Source organism: Pleurodeles waltl, chromosome 4_1, assembly GCF_031143425.1.
Source record: "Pleurodeles waltl isolate 20211129_DDA chromosome 4_1, aPleWal1.hap1.20221129, whole genome shotgun sequence".
NCBI lineage: Eukaryota > Metazoa > Chordata > Amphibia > Caudata > Salamandridae > Pleurodeles > Pleurodeles waltl.
In genome coordinates this window covers 717,523,965-717,545,509 of record NC_090442.1, presented here as the reverse complement: position 1 = coordinate 717,545,509, position 21,545 = coordinate 717,523,965, and the positions used below count along the sequence as shown (strand labels likewise).

Sequence of the window (21,545 nt, the reverse complement as noted above, 5' to 3'; positions counted from 1 at the left end):
CATGGCCATGTTCGGAGTTACCATTGGGAAGCTACACATAGGTAGTGACCTATGTGTAGTGCACACGTGTAATGGTGTCCCCGCACTCACAAAGTCCGGGGAATTTGCCCTGAACAATGTGGGAGCACCTTGACTAGTACCAGGGTGCCCACACACTAAGTAACTTAGCACCCAACCTTTACCAGGTAAAGGTTAGACATATAGGTGACTTATAAGTTACTTAAGTGCAGTGGTAAATGGCTGTGAAATAACGTGGACGTTATTTCACTCAGGCTGCAGTGGCAGGCCTGTGTAAGAATTGTCAGAGCTCCCTATGGGTGGCAAAAGAAATGCTGCAACCCATAGGGATCTCCTGGAACCCCAATACCCTGGGTACCTCAGTACCATATACTAGGGAATTATAAGGGTGTTCCAGTATGCCAATGTGAATTGGTGAAATTGGTCACTAGCCTGTTAGTGACAATTTGGAAAGAAATGAGAGAGCATAACCACTGAGGTTCTGAATAGCAGAGCCTCAGTGAGACAGTTAGTCATAACACAGGTAACACATACAGGGCACACTTATGAGCACTGGGGCCCTGGCTGGCAGGGTCCCAGTGAAACATACAACTAAAACAACATATATACAGTGAAATATGGGGGTATCATGCCAGGCAAGATGGTACTTTCCTACAATCACCAACTTGACATTCAACAGCACAGGAAGCAATCTTCAGAACTAAACTTTGGGCAACAGCCAATCCCATTAGGTAGAGATTAATACTTCACTGGGCTGAGCCTAGACATAATTAATACAATTTCAGTAAAGTGGGTTAAATAGGTGTATTGGGGGCCCGTTACAGGGTTGCAGTCGACAGAGCGGGTTGCCGAGGCAACCCTGGATGCCGTTATCAGGAAGTGCCCTCCAGGCACTTAAAATAGCAGAGGCCCGACCAGGAGCGCAAACTTCCGGAGTAGGGGCTGGAGCGCCAAGAGAGAGAAACGCGAGCGGAGGATGCAAGAGGACGGCAAGGAGGAGAGAGAAAAAAGACACTGCAATGGGAGCGGAGGATGCGAGAGGACAGCAAGGAGGCGAGGAAGGAAAAGACACAACAGCAGAGCAACCGGGGTCAAATGGAGACTTCCAGGAAGGCACAGAAACAGCAGAGAGCGACGAGGAGGAGGAGAAGGAGGAGGAAAACAGAGGACCCCGAGGAGGGGACATACCGCTTGGTGTTGGAGTGGACTGAGAGCCAGCCAGAAAGGAGTATACCGCAAAAAGCCCACGCCACGTTCCTGGAGGAACGTGGCTACACAAGGTACAGACATTTTTCAACTCGAGTGTACTTAATGAGATTAAGGGGCACGAGGGGAAGTAAGGGAATCCTAGGAGGGGTAGCCTCCTAGATGAAGCAGGTCAGGTGGGAAAAGAGAATACCACTTTTGCATGTAAAACACGTGTTAAGCACTTTGAAGTGAGTCCTACCTCACTTCCCTCAGTCACTCCCCGCCCTGGTGAAACACCAACCATACTGCACTCTATTACACTTACCTGATACCTGGTTCTCCTTCATTCTGAAGTATATCGATGAAGAGCGTGACTGGGAACAGCAAACCTCCTCATCAAACCATCTAAAGAAAGAGGAACCAACTTAAAAGGAGAGAAAAGAGAAAGAACTTTAGTTAGACTACAAGACGGTGTCTTTATATCTGTCACAAAATGAATAAATAATCACAACCTCCCCATCCTAGACTGTGTTGCCATAAATATAGTATCAACCTCGTACATTAGGCTTGTCAAGGAAAGCCAACGGACGAAAGTGGTGGGCCCAAAGCTCATTTTAGCTAAATTATTAGCAAGAGGTCTGTTTGACTGCTGCACTGTCAAAACCCATGTTTAAACATATATTATTTTTTTAATTAAATCTGGGTAGGGAAACTTGTTTGAAAAATAAATGGATCAAAGGAAAAATATTAGTAAGAAGTCTGAATTACACAAATGTCTTGTGCCATGTCACCATCCTAGCTGTCACTATCCAGTTTTGCATTTATAAGTATATTGTGATGAATGGCTGCCCTTTGAAAGCAATTTGAGGCATATGGAAAATCTAGTAATTTCCAAATGGTAAGCATAAAAGGAATATCATTATTAATCTCAGAAAAAAAGTCAAAAATCTACTTTCGGCAGACATACAATTAGAAGCCAATAATAACAACAATAACTTGTTTTTAATACAGCGATAAAGACTGCACTTCTGCCATTTATAAACACTGTAATAACAGCTGTTACTGTTGCTATTCCCATTTATGGTACTCAATTTATTGACCTTGAAAATAAAAATAGAAAATGCTGAGTTTGCTTTGTTGAGATTCAAACTCATTATCTGCCAAACACTGAATTTTGTCAACGGTGAGGGACTGGGGGGGTCATTATGATCCTGGCGACCCTGCTCTGCCATGCTGGCAGTGGCGGCCAGACCGCCGACAGTGTGGCGGTGCAGGACCGTCAAATTATGACAACGGTAGTGAACTGACTGCCAGTTCACCACCTGTACCGCCAGAGAGGTAAGACCGCCTGGCCGAAGGTTGACCACCTTCGATCCAGCGGTCCACCTAACACCGCCTGCGGTATTTTGAGTATCCTTACTGCCAGGGATTCCGTGGCGGCAGTCCCGCCAGAGAATCCCTGGCGGTAACGATACTGGCGACAGGAATACTCATTCCTGTCACCTCTGAAGGACTCCCCAAACCCACCTCCATTTAGCACCGTCCCCTCGCCCCGACCCCATCAGAAGCCCCACCCCCCAAGCAATGACACCCCCCTCCCTGATCCCCATTAAACCCCTGTCCCTCGATCCCCATTCTGAACTTCTCGCTCCGTACATCCACGCACAAAGCACACAAACATACATAGACACACACATACACACACACTCATTCACACACACACCCGCATACACGCATTCACACAAGCACACATACACTTGCATGCACACGCACACAAACACACACAACACCCCCACCACCATCCATTCACACAAACACCCCTCATTCACGCACACAACACTCAACACCCGCCTCCCTCCCCTGTCGGTTGATTACCTTACCTGGTGGTCGTCCGGGAGGGAACGGGGGCCATGGCGCATGCTCCGCCGCCAGCGCCCCGTCACCACAACACCGCCACGCCGTTTACAGTGACATAATACAGCAGGCGGTGTTGTGGTAATGTGGCGTGGCAGTGGAGCAACCTCCACCACCACCAACCGCAGTATGGCTGCTGGCTGCTTCCCCGCCTAATAGTGACGGAGAGCAGCCAGAAGCCATAATATGAGTGTCTGAAGACCGCCAACACTGGCGGTCATTTGGCCAGCACGACATTGGAGGTCTTTGTAAAAATTTCAAAATGAGGACCTGTATTTCCAATGAGGTTGACACAGCTCACCTGCAAAATCTGCAGAACAAAACCATAAGATTAGCAACAAAATTGAAACCCTTAAAAGACTCAACGAAAACAAATGTTTCAGCTCCCAAGTTGGGCCCACTTCCATTTTGAGAAACTGCACTTAAATACAAATAACAAAGGTCCACCTATCTGAAATTACATCTCTACAGTAAAAACGTAAAACTGTTCTTCACCCTGACTCTGCCTTCATCCTCAACGTTTCCCTGTTCTCTACTAATAGAAGCAGTACACCTCTTTGCAAACCCTGTTTTTGTACTTAGCAACAGATTGCCAATTAAAACTAAATTATTTTGCTTCATATATATATATATATATATATATATATATATATATATATATATATATATGTATATATATATATAGAGAGAGAGATAGATAGATAGATAGATAGATAGATAGATAGATAGATAGATAGATAGATATGACATTACTCATGACGTACCCTTCATTGTCCATGTGTTGCCTCTGCCCTCTGTTGTCCATATGCTGCCCTACCCCTCACACCTGGCCTCCATTGTCCATGTGCAGAATCTCCAGCTTGCCTTTCAATGTCCATATGTTGGTCTTGCACCCTCCAGCTGCCCTCTGTAGTCAGCTTGCTGCCCCTCCCACCTGCCCTTCATTGTACATGTGCTGCCCTAGTTGCTCGCCCCTTCCACACCTCCGTTGTCTGTGTGCTGCGCCTGCCACCTCCTGTCTGCCCTCCATGATCACCTTGCTTTTCCAACCCTTCCGCCTACCTTCTGCTTTCTCCTTCCTGGTCCCTGGCCATGTGAATACATTTATTAAATAATTTTTGGTACCACTGTACCAGACAGGGTCTGCTATGGTGCTGCGGTACAAGCTGTTTGGTACCGCGGTACATTCCACCTGAAATATATACTTTTTCACTTTCATTGGAATTGGATGTCCATTTGGGGCCCTATACGTGGGCCTGGGTGTCTTAGTGTGCCCACCCTGCCACCTATTTGGCTTTTGAAATTCAGTTCTCAGTCACTGTGTTCCCGAATCCCATAGTGGCGGGTGTAGCATTTTGTTTCTAGCTGTGGACAGCTAACCATATTACTCTGTATTGCAGCACTGCTCCCTGTCCCATGGTACCAAAAAGACCAATGGGAGAAAAAGCTCCCTGGACCAATCAGAAGGCCTCTTTTGTTTAAAATGACGATTCCACAGGACTATTGCAGAACCAACTATCCAAATATAATTGTACTGCCAAATCACAAAAAGCACACTTTCTGAGTAAAGTTAGAATTTTTTGCTATATTTGGTGTAATTCAGTTAGGCCTTGTTTTTTAGAAGCCACAATAGATGTGACACTGATCATCCCAAAACTTTCCAGCGAGGAGCTGAGGTGGACTAACATTTTTTTAAAGTTCCATTCAACAAATGGCATCAAAGGTATATGTGAAATAAAAAGCCCTCTAACCTAACTAAAACTTCATGGTGGCGATAGATAGATAGATAGATAGATAGATAGATAGATAGATAGATAGATAGATAGATAGATAGATAGATAGATAGATAGATAGATAGATAGATAGATAGATTGATTTAACTGCACAGTAAAGTACCACATGGTAAAGGATGCGTGGTAAAGGCAAACCCCCATTACAATCTCTTACCTGCCAATTAATTATATACATGGAAATGTCTACAGGGTAAACGTAATGTGTTTTAAAGACTGCAGCGTAAAGGTTAGAACCCTGTGTGGATCAGAGATGTGGTTCAGCTATGGCAAGGTGAGTGCCAATAGATGCTACTTTAGTGGGAGTATTTCATTGCTGTCTATATATTTCAGAGAAGTCAGCTTCTAGTCCAGGCATACGAGTGCAAAAGCTATGGCAGATGGGGACGACTCTGGGAAAGCCAGGCCAGGCAAGGGTTCTTAGTTGCTAGATTGTCTTTAATACTAATACTAATATTAATACTAATACTAAAAATACAAATGATAATCTGTCTTATCCTTAGCAGGTACTGACGGCATAGCGTGGGTTACTGTCAGCGGGGTGAGGGCTATGCTGGCCTAGGGATTGTTTCTTTTATCACAGGTGTTTGGGATCTCTAACTCATCTTCTCTTATCCAGTGCAGGGTTCATCCCTCCTGCCATCCTGGCCTATCTAGTCTTAGTGGCAGCCTTATGGATGGATGTATTTGTTTGCTCCTACAGTGGGCATTCATTCTAGTTCTGTGAAAAATGCTCCCTCGCACTCGCATTATTGCATACTTTTTGTGATTTAATATTATGCAAATTATGTAAAATGGTGAAAATTATGCCAGTGTAAAATTCCACACACTTTGTGCTACAGAGGATTGATCTCAGCAGAAAACGTTTTCTGGGGACAGGTTTGAGCAGAAAATGTGTCACAAGATGTTTTCTCTGCCATACAGCCCCCTTGTTGTTATTTTGAGTGACTATTGATGTATGCCTTCACATTCAATTTTTGCTCAAGAGGCCATAGAGTGCATTTTGTATAGTTTCTATGTATTTTCCCGAATTTTCCAGATTTTTCAGTAGTTTTGTAAAAACAATTATAAGGATTTCACACACCCTTAATCTTTTCCTTTCCCAGTGCTGTCTGAGGTCTGCAGATAATTCATCCGGCTTCTTATATGGAAGACCTGTGAGAGATTTCGTCTGGTGCTGAACCTATTGTGGGTTAGGGCATTGAAACATTATTTATCTTTCTATTGTGGGCTGTCTCTGGGGATTGCCTGTCTCAGCTTTCTTGTGGTGCCCTTGGTTCATTTGGTTCTACTGAATGCCTTCCTTCTGTCCCACTATTTATCTTTTCAAATGTGTAGCCTATGGGCATTTCCACTGTGTCTAGTCTATTTTAGTTTTCTTACATTTTGCCTAGAAATGCCTTTGGTATTTGGATACCTGGACATCTGAGACACATCACGGTAGAGTATGGATAAGGATGTGGTGTGCTTATGTGGACAGTTCCCTAAGGTGTAGATATGAGGGTGGGTGAGGGATTAGGTTCTGTGTGTCTGTGAGAGAGGGAAGTAGAGATTTCACTTCTGGCCCTTTTTCAAGATAAGGGGACTGACCTCACAATTTATTTTTGTTCCAATTGGGGTCTGCTGCTTTTGGTTTCTCCTACATCTTCTGGGATAGACTCTGAAGGCCTCCCATCTTGCCCTTCACTTTACTAGTTTCTGTTCCTGTTCTCAAACATCTCTGTCTTCTCTGATGACTAGATGGAGTTGCTCCAGACATGGGAAAAATTGGATACTAGGTGTTCCGTGCGGCTTGTGGTGTGGTTCATGGGACATGGTACCTTTGTCTGGCACAATGCTCATCATCTTGTTGATTTGAAGAATTCATTTTCACTCCTCTCTGTCTTTGCCAGCCCCATGTATGTTTCAGATCCATAGGGATATTTATATGCCATAAGGAATCTAGGTAATATGTCTGCTGTGCCCTTTGGAGAGGCTAGGCTGTGTCCTGTTTTAGGGCTTGAGTTACTTTCTGTCTTTTGCTGTTGGTTTGTTCATTTTACAGGAGATAGTTTGGGGACTTGAATGCTATGCCATATTTACCAGATGATTGTTTTTTGCACACTGTGGATGGGCAGAGCCCACTCATTGTTACATAGCAGAAATCTTTTGTGTGCGCCGTCCCATAGTGGTGTTCCGACATTATGGTCTGGCTCATTTGAGCTGCATCCACGTTGAGTCACTGGGCTTGGTCAGAGTGTCTGTGTTTCAGAATGCTCCTTTCCCAGGGAGGCACATGAGAGGTCACCATGGAGACTGACCAGGCCTGGGGTTGTAGATCAGGGCTCCTCTCTAAAACTGGTTTTGGGCTGCTGAAGGGCTAATTTACTTTCACAGCTGTTAGGCATTTTCAAACCCAATGTGAGGGGGAAGGGTCCGGTGTTCTAAAAAAGAGTTTTTTCGGCTACAATAGTCTTGGTAAAAATGAAGAATTTTGTTAAATTGTACTGGCTTAGATGCTTCCTGTTCCACTAGCTTGATGTCTGCGTGGTTCTGGGATGCAGGTGAAATGGTAGCCCATCTCAGCAGTTGGCTTTGATATTCCTCATTATGAAATGGTTGAAATTAGGACGTATAATGCTTACATTACTTACTGATAGTCCTTTACATTGACTCTATTTATCCCATTTCTGTTCACTATTATCACCCGCCCTTCTGTATGGTGGCTGCGTCAGGTCGCCACGGATTGGTGATAGCATAGCAGGATGTCTTCTTGGTTGGTGATCCTTATTTATGTCCACAGGAGGGTAGGAGGGAACCACAAATATTTTTGAGACCGGTAGGATGATGAAATAGTGGCTTTCTGGGAAGGTGGCATACCTCATTGTGTTTGACTGGAGCAAATCAGCGTAATGAAAGTGTTGACAAGTAATTTAAACATTATGGCCCTCATTCTGACCCTGGCGGTCGGCGGAGAGACGGCGGTCGGACCGCGAACAGACCGGCGGTATTAAAAATGGCATTCTGACCGCGGCGGTCCCCGCCGCGACCGACCGCTACTTCTCCACTCCGACCGCCGCGGCGGTCATGACCGCGGGGCTGGAGTTTGCGCACTCCGGCCCGGCGGTCGTCCCAAGACCGCCAAGGGTATTATGACCCTGCCTACCGCCGCGGTTTCTTGCGGGCGGGAACCGCCGTGCGAACCATGGCGGTAAGCACTATCGGGGCCAGGGAATTCCTTCCCTGGCACTGATAGGGGTCTCCCCCACCCCCCACTACCCACCCGAGTCCTCCCCCCACACCCTCCACCCCCCTGCCACCCCCCAGAGGTGGTACGAACCCCCTCCCCACCCCCACCCCGACATGCACATACATGTACCCCGACATGCACACACCCCCAACATGCACATATACACGCCCCCTACACACACATACACAACGGGGACACATACCCGCACACATACATGCCGACATGCGCACCTGCCGAACAGCACACATTACCCATAGACACAGCAGCACCCCCCGCCCGCATACACGCACTCACACACCCCCTCTACACACTCACACGCACACCCCCATGCACGCCCACATCACACAACACCCCCCCACCCCCTCCCCTCACGGACGATCAACTTACCTTGTGCGTTGGTCCTCCGGGAGGCGACGGGAGCCATAGGGACGTGACCGCCAACAGAAGACCGCCAACAGAAGACCGCCACACAGAAATGTGGGTCGTAATTCTGTGGGCGGTGTTCTGCTGGCGTGGCGGTGGAGGTTGACCAGTCTCCACTTTCCCGCCGACCGCCAGTGTGGCTGCTGGCGGTTTTCCGGCGGAACGCTCCCAGCGGTCAGAATGCGCACAGCGGCACACCGCCGCGGTCGGCGGTCTTCACCGCGGCGGTAACTCAGCGGTCTTGCGAAAAGACCGCCAAGGTCAGAATGAGGGCCTATGTTACTCGTCTCATGGGTACACAGGGACATGCACGTTGGATCCAATAATAAACTGGCTCTGTATCTTAAACCTTCAGGACATACCAGTCCCATTTCTTAGCCTACCTCGAGCTCAAATACACTGAGGTGGTGTGAAAAGTGAAATTCGTTCCCTTATTCAAAAGCAAAAACTATTGGCTTGGTCAATGATTATTTATGTTGGTGCTCGGGATAAGGCAATAACTTCCTTTATTGAGTCAATGTGAAGTGTGAGAAAAGGCAGGATTCCCTAGCTTTAGATCGATCCCTTTACGCTATGTGGCAGGTCTATTCATTGTGGAAGCTATTGATGACTCTCAAAAAACATTGTATTAAAAACATCAAAAGGTAGATTTGTCCCGTTCTGAAACGATAGTGTCAATTTAGCCCTGGGATACAGGTGGAAACTAAAGCTGTGGATACAGTTAAAAAGGAGGAACATAGGTCTGGCTGTTAATTTGTAGATGGAGACATGCTTATACATGCATTAGTGTAGAAGACGCCAACCTATATGGAGTGATGCATAACAATATCGTTATACTAGAAACACTACATCTGTTGTTAAGTGTGTTTATTGATATGTGTAGGTTTCTTACATTAGTGTGTAATGCTTAGCGGTTGTTCAGATGCACACCATCACTCGTTGTTCCTTAGGTCATGTTCAGATATGCACCACCAGTCAGTACGCTCGGATGTGCCCCATCACTCCGTATCCATTGGGGTTTGTTCTGATGTCCACTATCAGTTGTGAATCCCCAGTCCAGAGACAGTTTTGCATCATCACACCTGTAATATTCAGTGCATGTTGGTATTTGCTCGACTGTTCAACAATCTTAAGTGCATGATTAGGTTTGTGCCAGCACTTAGCTCAGATTTGTACCTGCACTATTTAATACTTAATGCATCTTTAGAGTTGTCTCAACACTCAGTAAAAAATTTTGATTTTTCAGATTTGTCTCATTACTCAGTAATACACTGTTTAGGTTTGGTTTTTGGTTCTCACTCATTAAATTTTAGTCCATGTTCCTATTTTCCCAATCACTCACTTGTCCTCACTATGGGCCAGATGTAGGAAACTTTTGCGAGTCGTAAATGGCCCGAATCGCAATTTGAGACCCCGCAAAATCGGAAATGGGATGCAAAAATCCCATTTCCGACTCGCAAAATGCGACGCGAGCCATTACCGACTCGCAAAAATAGCATCCCATTTTGCGACCCGCTAATAGGAAGTCGCAATTTGCGAGTCGCAACCCAAATGCAATAGCCACTCGCAAATTGTGACTAGTCGCAAAAAGCCCATTTTGCACTTCCAATTTACCACTAACTCAGAGCAGGTGGTAACCAGAACCAAAGTATAAAAGGAGACCCAGAAGGCACCAGGGTTACTCAAGATGGCGGAGATATATGTGATAGGAATGAGGAGGAGATCCCACGCCGCCCAGCAGAGGAGGAGGAGGAGCCAGAGACAGGAGAAGATATACAGAACCAGGCAGACACTTTTCCAACAAACTGAGGAGGAGATTTATGATAAATATAGACTCAGCAGTGCAGCAATACTAGATTTAATAGAATTACTCAATCCACAGCTACAACGCCAGACTGTGCGTGGCTGCGCCATCCCTACACATGTGCAAGTGCTTTGCTCACTGCACCTCTTGGCCTCGGGTAGCTATCAGGGGGTCATTGCCGTAGCAGGTGGGGTATCCCAAAGTTCACTCTCACGGTTCTTCAGGGCATTCCTAGATGCCTTATTCACACACATGTCCAGATACATATACCTACCCAGGAATGAGGCAGAAATCAACAGCGCCAAGTTGGAATTCTACAGGATTGCCAACTTCCCTCATGTCATAGGGTGTGCAGATGGGACACATATACAAATATGCCCTCCTGCAAACCTGGAATATCTGTTCCGCAATAGGAAGTGTACCCACTCACTGAACATCCAGGTGGTATGTGACGCCCATTATGTTATCACTGATATGGTTGCCAAATTTCCAGGGAGTACACATGACTCCTACATTTTCAGGCACAGTGGGATACACCAACGCCTAGAACGTGGGGAGTTTGGAGACAGATACCTCCTAGGTATAGCTGAATACACCTTGCAGACATACACACAGGTCAATGTGGAACCCATCTATGCCCAGCTAACATTGTACAGTTTGTGCCACACAGGTGACAGTGCATATGCACTTCCACCATGGATACTTACCCCGTACTTAACACCCAGCAATGAGACAGAGAGGCGATACAACAATGCACATAGGAGGACCAGAAATATCATAGAACAGACCTTTGGACTGCTGAAAGCAAGATTCAGATGCCTCCACAGAAGTGGAGGTGCCCTCCAGTATACCCCAATAACAGCTTTAAAGATCGTTGTCACATGCGCTATACTGCACAACATTGCCACCAGACGTGGGCTACCTCTCACCCCTGAAGACCCTGATTCGGAGGATGAAGAGCAAGAGCTGCCACATCGCCATCATGGGGATAGAAGCATCGCAAATCAAGGCAGAATGAGACGGGAACACATTGCAAACCAATACTTTGGAAGGTACGTGCTAACTGTCACCACACTCACTAATGTCACACACAAAGAGTCCAGGTGTGAAGTGGAACTAACAAGTGATTTAATTTGTGCAACCAAAAAACCTATATACATTGACAACAGTTCAGGGGCTGTAACAGTCCACCTGGCATGAGGACACATTGACCTCATGTGCCCCAACCCCAGGACAGTGTGGAGCTCATATCCTACACCGGCCTCGGCCAGCATGGCTGGTACCAGGGGTGTCAGCAGTGCCCTGCCTTGCGCTTCCACTGCGCAACACCCTGGTGTCACTAGCAGAGACACTGCTGATGGTGGAGCCCTCCTTGCTGTCTTGCGGCGTGTCAGCAGCACCCCTGGCCACCTGCCGTGTCTCCATTATATCAACAGCGTGGCTGAGACGGCCCAGTCCACGTGCCACATCACTGGCAAAGTGGCCCATGTCAACTTGGAGGCTGACCGTGCGCCTAGAAAGGCCAGTAGTGTTCACAGCCAGCCTGACCATGGAGGCAGACATGCGGTCCAGCCGGTTAAGTAGCTGCCTCTCACGACACCTTGCACCCTCTCTCTCAGTTATGAGTTCGGCCACAAGTTGTCTCATGGAGAGTGCAAGGTCGCCCACATGTGTGTTCAGTTGTTGCAACTCCGTGTGTACAAGCTGCATACTACTGCTTTGGTTTCGCTCCATGCGCCGCATTGCCCCTGAAATTCTCCTAATCTCCTGTGTTTGCAGGCGCTGACCCATAGGAGTGCGGCCTCAGCACGCAACCTGGAGGCGTCCCCTTACTCTGCCGACGGCTCTGGTGGTACATTTACACGTCGCCTGCGACGCAGTGGAGGCTCTGTGTCTTCTACAGTGGCATTGTAGCTGGGACCAGGTGCTGGATCACACACCAGTATGGCAACTGGTGTATCATGAGGGGACTGAGTGTTGGTGGTGCAGGTCTCAGTGGTGGCTGGTCCTGATTCATCTGTTGGCTGGTGGCTGACCAGTGGCCCCTGGATGCTTTGGCTGGTGGGGCAGTCTTGTGAGAGACCTGTGGGACATAGGGAAAACACTGTCAGTATCTACCATCTGTTATCAACTTCCTAATAAACTGTTGCCTATCAACTGCCTACTTGACTACATTGCCCATAATGCACCATGCAGGTGGTTGCTACTCTGAAATGGAGCTATTTTGGTTGTGCATGCTACTGTGTACAAGGTGGGTGGGGGTATGGCATAATTGAGGGTACATGCATGTCTCATGGTACTCACCGGTTGATGGTCCTGGCTCTGATGTATCCAGCTCTCCCATCCCGCACACTGCCTCTGGCTCAAGGGTCTCCTCAACTCTTTCCTCCAGGGGTGTGGGTGGTGGTATTGTGGACGGTCCCCCTCCAGTGCCCCTCATCTCCCGGAGCCGCTCTGCCACCCTCTTCTTGGTCCGGGAGCGCAGGTCATACCACTGTTTTTTTAACTCATCAATGCTCCGGTGGCTGACACCCAGGGAGTTCACTTTGTCTTGGATGTCCGTCCAGATTCTTCTCTTCTCCACCTCTGGCACGGTGAGGGCTGCCCTCCCAAAAAGCTGGTCATGGTGCTGGCAGCACTCCTCTGTCAGCACCTCCAGCTCTTTCCCTGCAAATTTAAGTTTGCGCTACCTTGGTGTCTCAGCCATGGTAACTGCTGTTCTCTCTGTTTGCAGTTCTGCTGTTAAAATGGGTGTGGTCCTCCCTCCTCCCAGGTGTATTTGTAAACTTCCTGGCTGTGATGTCATCATCATGAGCCAGGAAGTGTTTTCCAGAGCGTTCTGCAACACCTGCATTCAATTTGCGGCACAGTCGCAATTTGCGACACCCACTCGCAAATTGCGTGTTCGTTTTTAGCGCGGTCGCAAAAAGCGACCTCGCAAACAGCGGACTCGCAATCTGCGGTGCGACTTCATTTGCGAGTCGCAAATTGAAGTCACGTTTTCTTCTTGGATACCATTTAGCGAGTCGGAAATTGCGAGTCGCAACGACTCGCAATTTCCGACTCGCAAAATTTTTCCTACCTACATCTGGCCCTATGCACCTAGACTTTCATTTAATACTCAGTGTAGTTCCCAGGAATACATGCCCAACTTTGCATTATGAGTTTGTGATCTTTAATGCAGGCTCAGAATTGTGTCAGCACTCAGCGACAATACAGAGACAGCAAACAAATGGTATCACTCTTCTGTCCCCTCAACCTTTTGCCCAACATCGTAAGGAAGTATTAACAAACAGCATTAGTTTTACTGCTGGGAGCTTCAGGTGTGTTTTGTCAATGTATTTTCTTGTATTTGCCAAGACAGTAGTCGCCTGGCTCTTCTAAAGTCAATAAGTTTGAAGCCCACAAAGTGAATGGTCTATTCAAAGCCTAGCAAAATGCTGTCCTACAGACAGAAAGATATATCTGACCAGAGCAGAAAAAAGCAGAACCTCATCAAGATAACAGAGAGGGACAGAAGTAGCTGTCACTAAACTCCCGCCACTCCTCCTACCTTCCCCGCAGTGCATACAACTCCATATTCAATTAGAAAAATAATAATACCGCCTGTGCCGGTTGAGCTCCAGTTCAACTCTAATAGTCAAACACCTGATGCCATGGAGAAGGACACTTAATGGGCAAGTGACAACAGGAAATTCCTGTGCACCAACAGAACCACTAGTCTTCTGCTAGGTCCTGGCTCAGGATTCACTTACCCCCCTTTCAGCCAAAGTCGCCAACATACTGTTTACCAACCATTCCTTTGTTGCTCTGTTGCTGAGTTTCCTTGAGAAGTCCCACAGGCCACTCTTTCTCTGCCTGTGGAAATCATCCTGTGTAGGTCCCCCAGCAGCTAGCAAATCCTGCAGTTCTGGAAATAACCCAAACTCCAGCACCTGGTCTGCTTCGGAAGACACATTCGCCTCTCCCTCTGGAGAAGAATTGATGTCCTCCATGGCCAGTGCCTTCCCGGAGTGTGCCCTTTCATGCAAACTTCCTTATCCCGCTCCCTGCAAATTAGGAATGGTTCCAGCATTGCCCTCAGACTTGACGTGCAGCCTGTGCTCTGGTCAACACAGCTGAGGGGATCTGAACCATAACAGCTTATGCTCCTGACACCAAGCCAGGGGCAATCAAATCATTGCCCAAGAGACAATCAGCACCTTTCTTTCTCCTTACCCCAACATTGACTATGACCCCCTTGCTGTCGATCTCAGTCTCAGCTCAGACAAGGAGGCACTCCCAATCTCCCAACTGGCTACCAAACCTGCATCTCTGGTACCAGGGAGAATCTCCTGAGGCTTAGGGTACTTCCTCTCAACCACTGTACAGAAGGATCCTTTATCTCTTCAGGGCATTCAGTTTACTCTACTTTCATCTACTTTGTAATAGCTTTCTGCACAAACAGCATCATGTTAGGATGAATGTGATCCAGAGCATCTGGAGCCCTCTCAAAGATGTCCATTGCCACAAGGTGGAGCACAACAAACAAAACATGTACTTTTCTTGCTATCACAAGTGCAGCTAGTACAGGGTCTTTCACCTGACAGTCTGCCTTGAAGAATCCCACCTGGTGGCTCTTATAGCAAGTCACCACCTTGGACTTGGAAGAACTTTCCTATCCTCCCTTCTCGTGATGCTTCTTCCCAGATACACCATTACAATTCTCACGTCATCTGGTCCCTTTTCTCTCTGGTTGCATGGAAATTACTCTGGTACTAACTCTCTGATTTGGAACCAGACTGAGGAGGGTCCTTCTTCCCCTTTGGCTTAGAACTGTGCTACGTTTGTTATGTTATATGCATTTGTAAAGTGCACTGTTGATTGTGAGGGTATCTTGGCAATGAACAGGTGTGTGTGCATAGCCCTGCATATGGTAGGTTGGTTAATTGAAAAGACAGGTCTTCAGTTTGATGAGGAATTCAAGGAATGAGGAGGCTCTGATGGGAAATGGGAGGTCATTTCATGACTTAGGAGTGATGTAAGAGAAAGTCCATCCTCCTGATTTGGTTCTGTGTATGTGTGGGATGTGCGCAAGTAAGAGTCCTGTGAAGTGGAGGTGTCTAAGTGGTTGGTGGAAGGAGATGCAAATGTTCAGGTAGGAATGTTCTGTCAGTGCTGGCGTCAAGCCAACCCTAGGACAGGCCTACAGAGCCCAGACGCAGGATGCATTATATTAAAAAGATAGACATGCACTTTATTAACTTTGCATATCCCAATGGTAAAAGCCCTACATTGACATATTTACTGTAGAGCGGCCAGTAGCCCCATTAGCAAGTATGAAGTTACACGCTGACAACTCAGCAGTACTAATAAACTCCCAATGGGACTACTAAACAAGGTACTTCAAGGTATCAAATGAATTGTTACATTAAACCCGACTTACTAAAGTCAAATTTGATATAACATTTATACAAAAGGTAACATTAGAATAATGCCAGTTGGTTACACAAACGTTCCAGTAGATGTTTACAGTTGCATACAAGTTGCTGACCTCTAGACAGCCTTCTGCTCTGCTGGTGAGTGGTGTGATGGGCTCTCAGGAAAGGAAAAAAGGTGCTGCAGAGGGAAGGGGTGTTGCCTCTTCCTGGCAGAATGGCCAGAGTGCGTTTGAGCCCAAAAGACGAGCTTCAAAGGGGAATCCGCCTGTGAAGGGCAAGTAGTAGTCAAACACAAGGTGGGCTGCTCTTTTTTTTAGCAGGCAAGCTTGCAACTTGGGCAGAGAGGGAGAAGCTGTGGTCAAAACATTTTTTCAAATTGAAGTGTGCATAGCCCCCAGGTAGCCACACATCTGGGTTGGGCTGGGGATCTCCACACACCAACAAAAGGCTTCTGCCATGCTGGGAGTGGGAATAGGAGTGCATTCTGGGCTAGCTAAATGCAACACTTTGCAGAAAATCATCATCAGTCACAAGGGGACCTGGTAGCCTATTGTCTACTTAACCGTCACATCTCCCTAGGCTTGTGGTGGGTAAAAAAGTAGCAGCCTTGACACCCAGACCTCAGATCACATCTGAACTGGAGAGAGGACCAATGAAGGACTGCCCTGCTGTTCCCTGGACCGACCAAAGAGAACCGGCACCAAAGGGCGGACTGCACCTGCTGCATCCTGGGTTGGCAAAGGAAGGACTGTGTCTGAAAAATCAATCCCGAGCCCAGACAGAGAAGGTGTCTAAGACTCAGTTGGCTTGATTCCCTGTTACAGCCACAGGGCCATAAAAGCTGAGAAGCCTGCTCCACGGAAAGCCAAGCGACAAGAAGCCTGATCACCACTGCATGCTAAGGCTCAGCTGGAGAGTCCTGAGAATCAAAATGTGCACTCAAGTCTGCAGGACCTGGGAGAGTTATAGGAGTGCAGTTTGGTCACCAGCACAGAAGGTACTGGAATTTCAAAGCAACCACTGGTTTTACTGTAGCCAGAGACCAGTGGACCAGTAGCAACAGGTTTTGTGCTGGACTACACTCGGAATTCGAGGGATATCGATCCCTGAGGACAAAGCTGCCCCACCATGCTTGTAGACCAAGGGGTGGACCACAGGAAAACTTTTGACACTGGCTCACCATCCTCAGAATCCTTGAGCATCCAGCATCCTTTGCATTAGGACCACTTCATAGACTTTTATGGTGGTTCACCCATAGACCCTGGAACTGGATTGGAGACTGCTTTAAATGTGAGATAACTGTTCAACTGGACCTTTTTGGGCCCGGTGGCTAGCTCTCTGTTGGAGTGGTTCCCCACAACAGTAACTGTTAGAAATGGGGTATCTAGTTGGAAATGGTTTCCACCCTGTCTAAGTAGGGACCCTCACTCTAGTCAGGATAAGGGAGTCACACAGCTAAGATAACCCCTGCTCACACCCTTAGTGGCTTGGCTGGAGCAGTCCAGCTTATCTCAGAGGCAATGTGTAATGTATTTGTACACTCACATTGTAACACAGTGAAAACACTACAAAAATGACTTCATACCAGCTTAGAAAAATAGCCAATATTTATCTTAATAAAACAAGACCACAAAGGCAATAATCTGACATACACAAGTCAAAATATCACTTTTTAAAAGATTAAACAAGTCTTACTCCATAGGAATCAATGGATGGATCCTGGATTCATCAAAAATAAAGACGATGCGGGCCACAGGGGAGGTGAGGTGTTTGAAAAGCAATGTGATGCATTGGTTCCTTAATGAGCAGGGGAGGTGCTGCGTTGATTCTTTCCTCACAGGTGAGATGATATGTCAGTTCCTTACTTGTAGGGGAGGTGATGTGTTGATTCATTCTTTGCAGGAAGCAGATGCGTTGATTTCTCAACACTCGGCCTCGGGGCCTTACTGTGGTGAGAGGCCGATGACAAATTGGCACCCAGGGACAAAGCGTGGGAAATCTAGACAGGCTGTGTTGATAGAAAAATGGTGAAACAGGTGCTGCCGTCGATTCTGCAGCCGTGGGACAGGTGATGTGTCAATTCTTCAGGCGCAAGACAGGTGCTGTGTTGATTCTTCTGGTGCAGCGCGCTGATGCATGGATTTTCTCCCTCAGATCACCAGCTTGCACTTCCAAAGGCCCAGGGACTTGAGTTGGCACCACTTGGCAAGTTAGTACTCTCAGCAGAAGAGCCCAGGCCCTGGCAGATTAAGGGGGTCATTATGACCCTGGAGGCCGGCGGTACACTGGCAGTAACACCGCCAACAGGCTGGCGGTGTTCCACCAGTGTATTATGACTGTGGTGCATTAGCCACGGCCATACCTCCGGCCCCTCCAATTGACCGCCAGGCATCCGCCAGGCAGTCATAATCCTCAGGGCAAGCAGCGCTGTCCTGGGGTTTATGAGTCCCCAACCGCCAGCCTGTCCATGGCTTTAAACACTGCCATGGAAAGGCTAGCAGTAAGGGGGACTCAGGCTGTCCCTGGGGGCCCCTGCACTGCCCATGCGCCTGGCATGGGCAGTGCAGGGGCCCCCAGGCACAGCCCCATCGAGCATTTCTGCATGACGGGTGGTGCTGCACCCGCTGCACATCAACATTGCCGCCGGCTCTATTAGGAGCCGCAGCAATGCTGATGTGGCTTTTCCGCTGGGCCAGCAGACAGAAACGCTGTTTCCGTCCGTTGGCCCAGAGGAAATGTCAAAATAGGGAGCCACCAATATCACCAGCACTGGCGGTATTGTGGCGCCCGCGGCTTCGGCGGTCTTTTTGCAAGACCGCCGAAGTCATAATGAGGGCCTAAGTCTTTGATGTCCCTGAGAATTCTTAACAGGAGGCAAGCTCAGTCCAAGCCCTTGGAGAACCTTTGGGAGCAGAATGTAGAAAGCCAAGTCAAGTCCTTTCACTCCCAGTACAGAACCAGCAAGCAGCCGTCCAGCACAACAAAGCAAGAGGCAGAGTGGCAGTCTCTCCTACACCATCCAGCTCTTCTTCCTGGCACAATTTCCTCAGTCCCAAAGGAGTCTAACTATGGAGTGTCAGAGGTCCAGTACTTATACCCATTTCTGTCTTTGAAGTAGGCAAATTCAAAGGAAAGTCTTTGTAGTGCACAAGAACCTGCTGTTCCCTGCTCTGGCTCCAGACACTCTCCAGGGGGTTTAAGATTCCATTATGTGAGGTCAGGCACAGACCTATTCTGGTGCAAGTGTCAGCTCCTCCCACCATTCTAGCTCAGGAAGTCCGATCGGGATATGCACGGGACACCTCAGCTCCCACTGTGCGACTGTCTAGAGTGAATGCACAAACAGCCCAACTGTCAGCCTGACCCATACGTGTATTCAGCAGACAGGCAGAGGTACAGAATGGTTAAGCAAGAAAATGCACACTTTCTAAAAGTGCCATTTTCAAACTCAGATTTAAAAAAACAACTTAACCAAAAGATGTATTTTTAAATTGTGAGTTCAGAGACCCCAAACTCCATTTCTCTATCTGCTCACAATGAGAAATTGCACCTAAAAGATATTTCAAGGCAATCCCCATGTTACCCTCTGTGAGAGATAGGTCTTGCAAAAGTGAAAAACAAATGTAGCAGTATTTCACTCTCAGGACATGTAAAGCACACCTCTACATGCCTTACCTTTTAAAATAGCACCCTGCCCTTTGGGCTGCCTTGGGCCTACTTTAGAGGTGACTTACATGTAGTAAAAGGGAAGGTTTGGGCCTGGCAAGTGGGTACACTTGCAAGGTCGAAATGGCAGTTTAGAACTGCACATACAGTCACTGCAGTGTCAGGTCTGAGGCATATTTATAGGGCTACTCGTGTGGGTGGCACAATTAGTGCTGCAGGCCTACTAGTAGCATTTGACTTATAGGCCCTGTGCACACACTGTGCACTATACTAGGGACTTACTAGTAGATCAATAATGCCAGTCATGGAAATCCAATCACCAATCCATTGTAGACAGAGAGCATATGCACTTTAGCACTGGTTAGCAGTGGTAAAGGTCCCAGAGTTCTAAAGCCTACAAAAACAGGTACGAAACAAGAGGAGAAAGAAGGCAAATAGTTTGGGGATAACCTTGCAAAAAGGTCCAGGTCCAACAGTGCCCTTAGGGCCATTTTCAAGTACTTGTTGAGGTTAACCCTAAACTGCAAATCACTGGAGATTTCAATGATTCACTGTGTTGAGTTAAAAGCTGTGATTTACTGCTTCCTTACAGGTGCATATCTAGGGAACCCTCTGGTGGATGTTTGTTGTTGAGGTGTCCATTAAATGATAAAAATACAATCTCTTTGTATAAATGGGTGTTGAATTTGTATTGCGCTTTGTTTTCATTTTATTCAATTGTTTTCATACTTCTTAATGTTTTACACTTGTTTCTTTTATAAAGTCTAACTGCTCTGAGCCACAACTACCATCTACTAAGCCAAGGATTTACAAACAAACCTCACTTGTCCTGATATGGAACTGTAACTTTATTACGCAGTGAAGTCTTACATCCACACCATATAATGAACAACTACCCTTATAGTGGGGTAAAGTACTCCTCCTTGAGTCACTCCATCACCATCAACTGGTTAAGGGGCTGAAAATACCTGGCCTCCATCCTTTCACCATGCATTCCAGTCACTGAGCACTTCATGAACCCATTTACCAAAAGGAACATCATCCACTCTCCTACCGCCTGTTGTTTCTCATGGACCATCTGGTCTGTCACAAGCATCTTTCCAATCATAGCTCTGCCATCCAATGGCATGCACTCCATTACCCCAGCTTCCTTGGACACCTTATTCAAGGCCTGCACCTTACAACCAAGCTCAAAGGTCACAAACAATTCCAAGATATCCTTACCTTTCACATGCATGTACACAAGATCTGTTGCAATCTTGGCCACAATCCGGTCTGAACTGCAGGTAGAGTCACTTATCCCAGATGGACCTGTCACTGCTGCTACCCTAAGCTTATTTCCTTCAAGGACTATCTTTCCATTCTCCTGCTGCCTTTCCCTATTTTACCTCTCTTCCCTTTCTCTTTGTTTCTCTTCCCTTTTTTGTAGTTTATCTTCCCAGGTCCATTTCTCCTGCCCCCCCTCCTCTTGTTCCTAGCATACAAGTCTCAGCTTCCCCTTCTTAAACTCCCTGGAATTCTCCTTCTCTTCAGTTTTAGCTTTCTGGACATCCAAATGCATGTTCAAGATATCTGCTAGACTCATCCCACTCAAGGGATTTCCTCATTGAATTGGTGACAGTGGTACCCTAGAAACTTAAGGTGACAACACACCTGGGGAATTCTAGAAACTAATAAGGGTTTGTGTATTGGGGAAACTCTGGAAAGTACATAAAGGGACAGACTCTGCATGTTCTGGGATAAATCTGTGCTAAGGGGAATCAAGAGACTAACTCCAGAGAGCTCTCATCCTGGGTTCATCTCATGGTCCCATCCCCTGAGTCTACTACAGCATTTTCCTTTGTATCTCAAATCTCAAATAGGTCTCCAACACAATCAGCAAGGACCTCTTTGTCCCTACCCCTGGAAACCCTCTACCCTCCTCTGCCCCTACCATGATCTTTCGTCTGATCTATGGACATGGTGCTGAGCTCTATTCCCCCTGTAATTTCCATTGTTTGCATATGCAGACTTTGGGCCTCATTTACTACAAAGTAGTGCAGCGCTGCCCCAAATTTGGCAGTGCCATGCTGCATCGCTTCAGAAACGCAGGG

General features: G+C 47.2%; 1 protein-coding gene across 1 annotated transcript in view; it reads left to right on the top strand.

The window, feature by feature from the left end:
- The first annotated feature begins 975 nt into the window (after positions 1-975).
- The window catches only part of PODXL (podocalyxin like), a 198,022-nt gene continuing 177,452 nt past the window's right edge, over positions 976-21,545 (top strand). Inside the window, exon 1 of the mRNA XM_069229310.1 lies at positions 976-1,298. Within this exon, the coding sequence (XP_069085411.1) occupies positions 995-1,298 (304 nt within the window). The 5' untranslated portion in view covers positions 976-994. The remainder of the gene's footprint in view (positions 1,299-21,545) is intronic.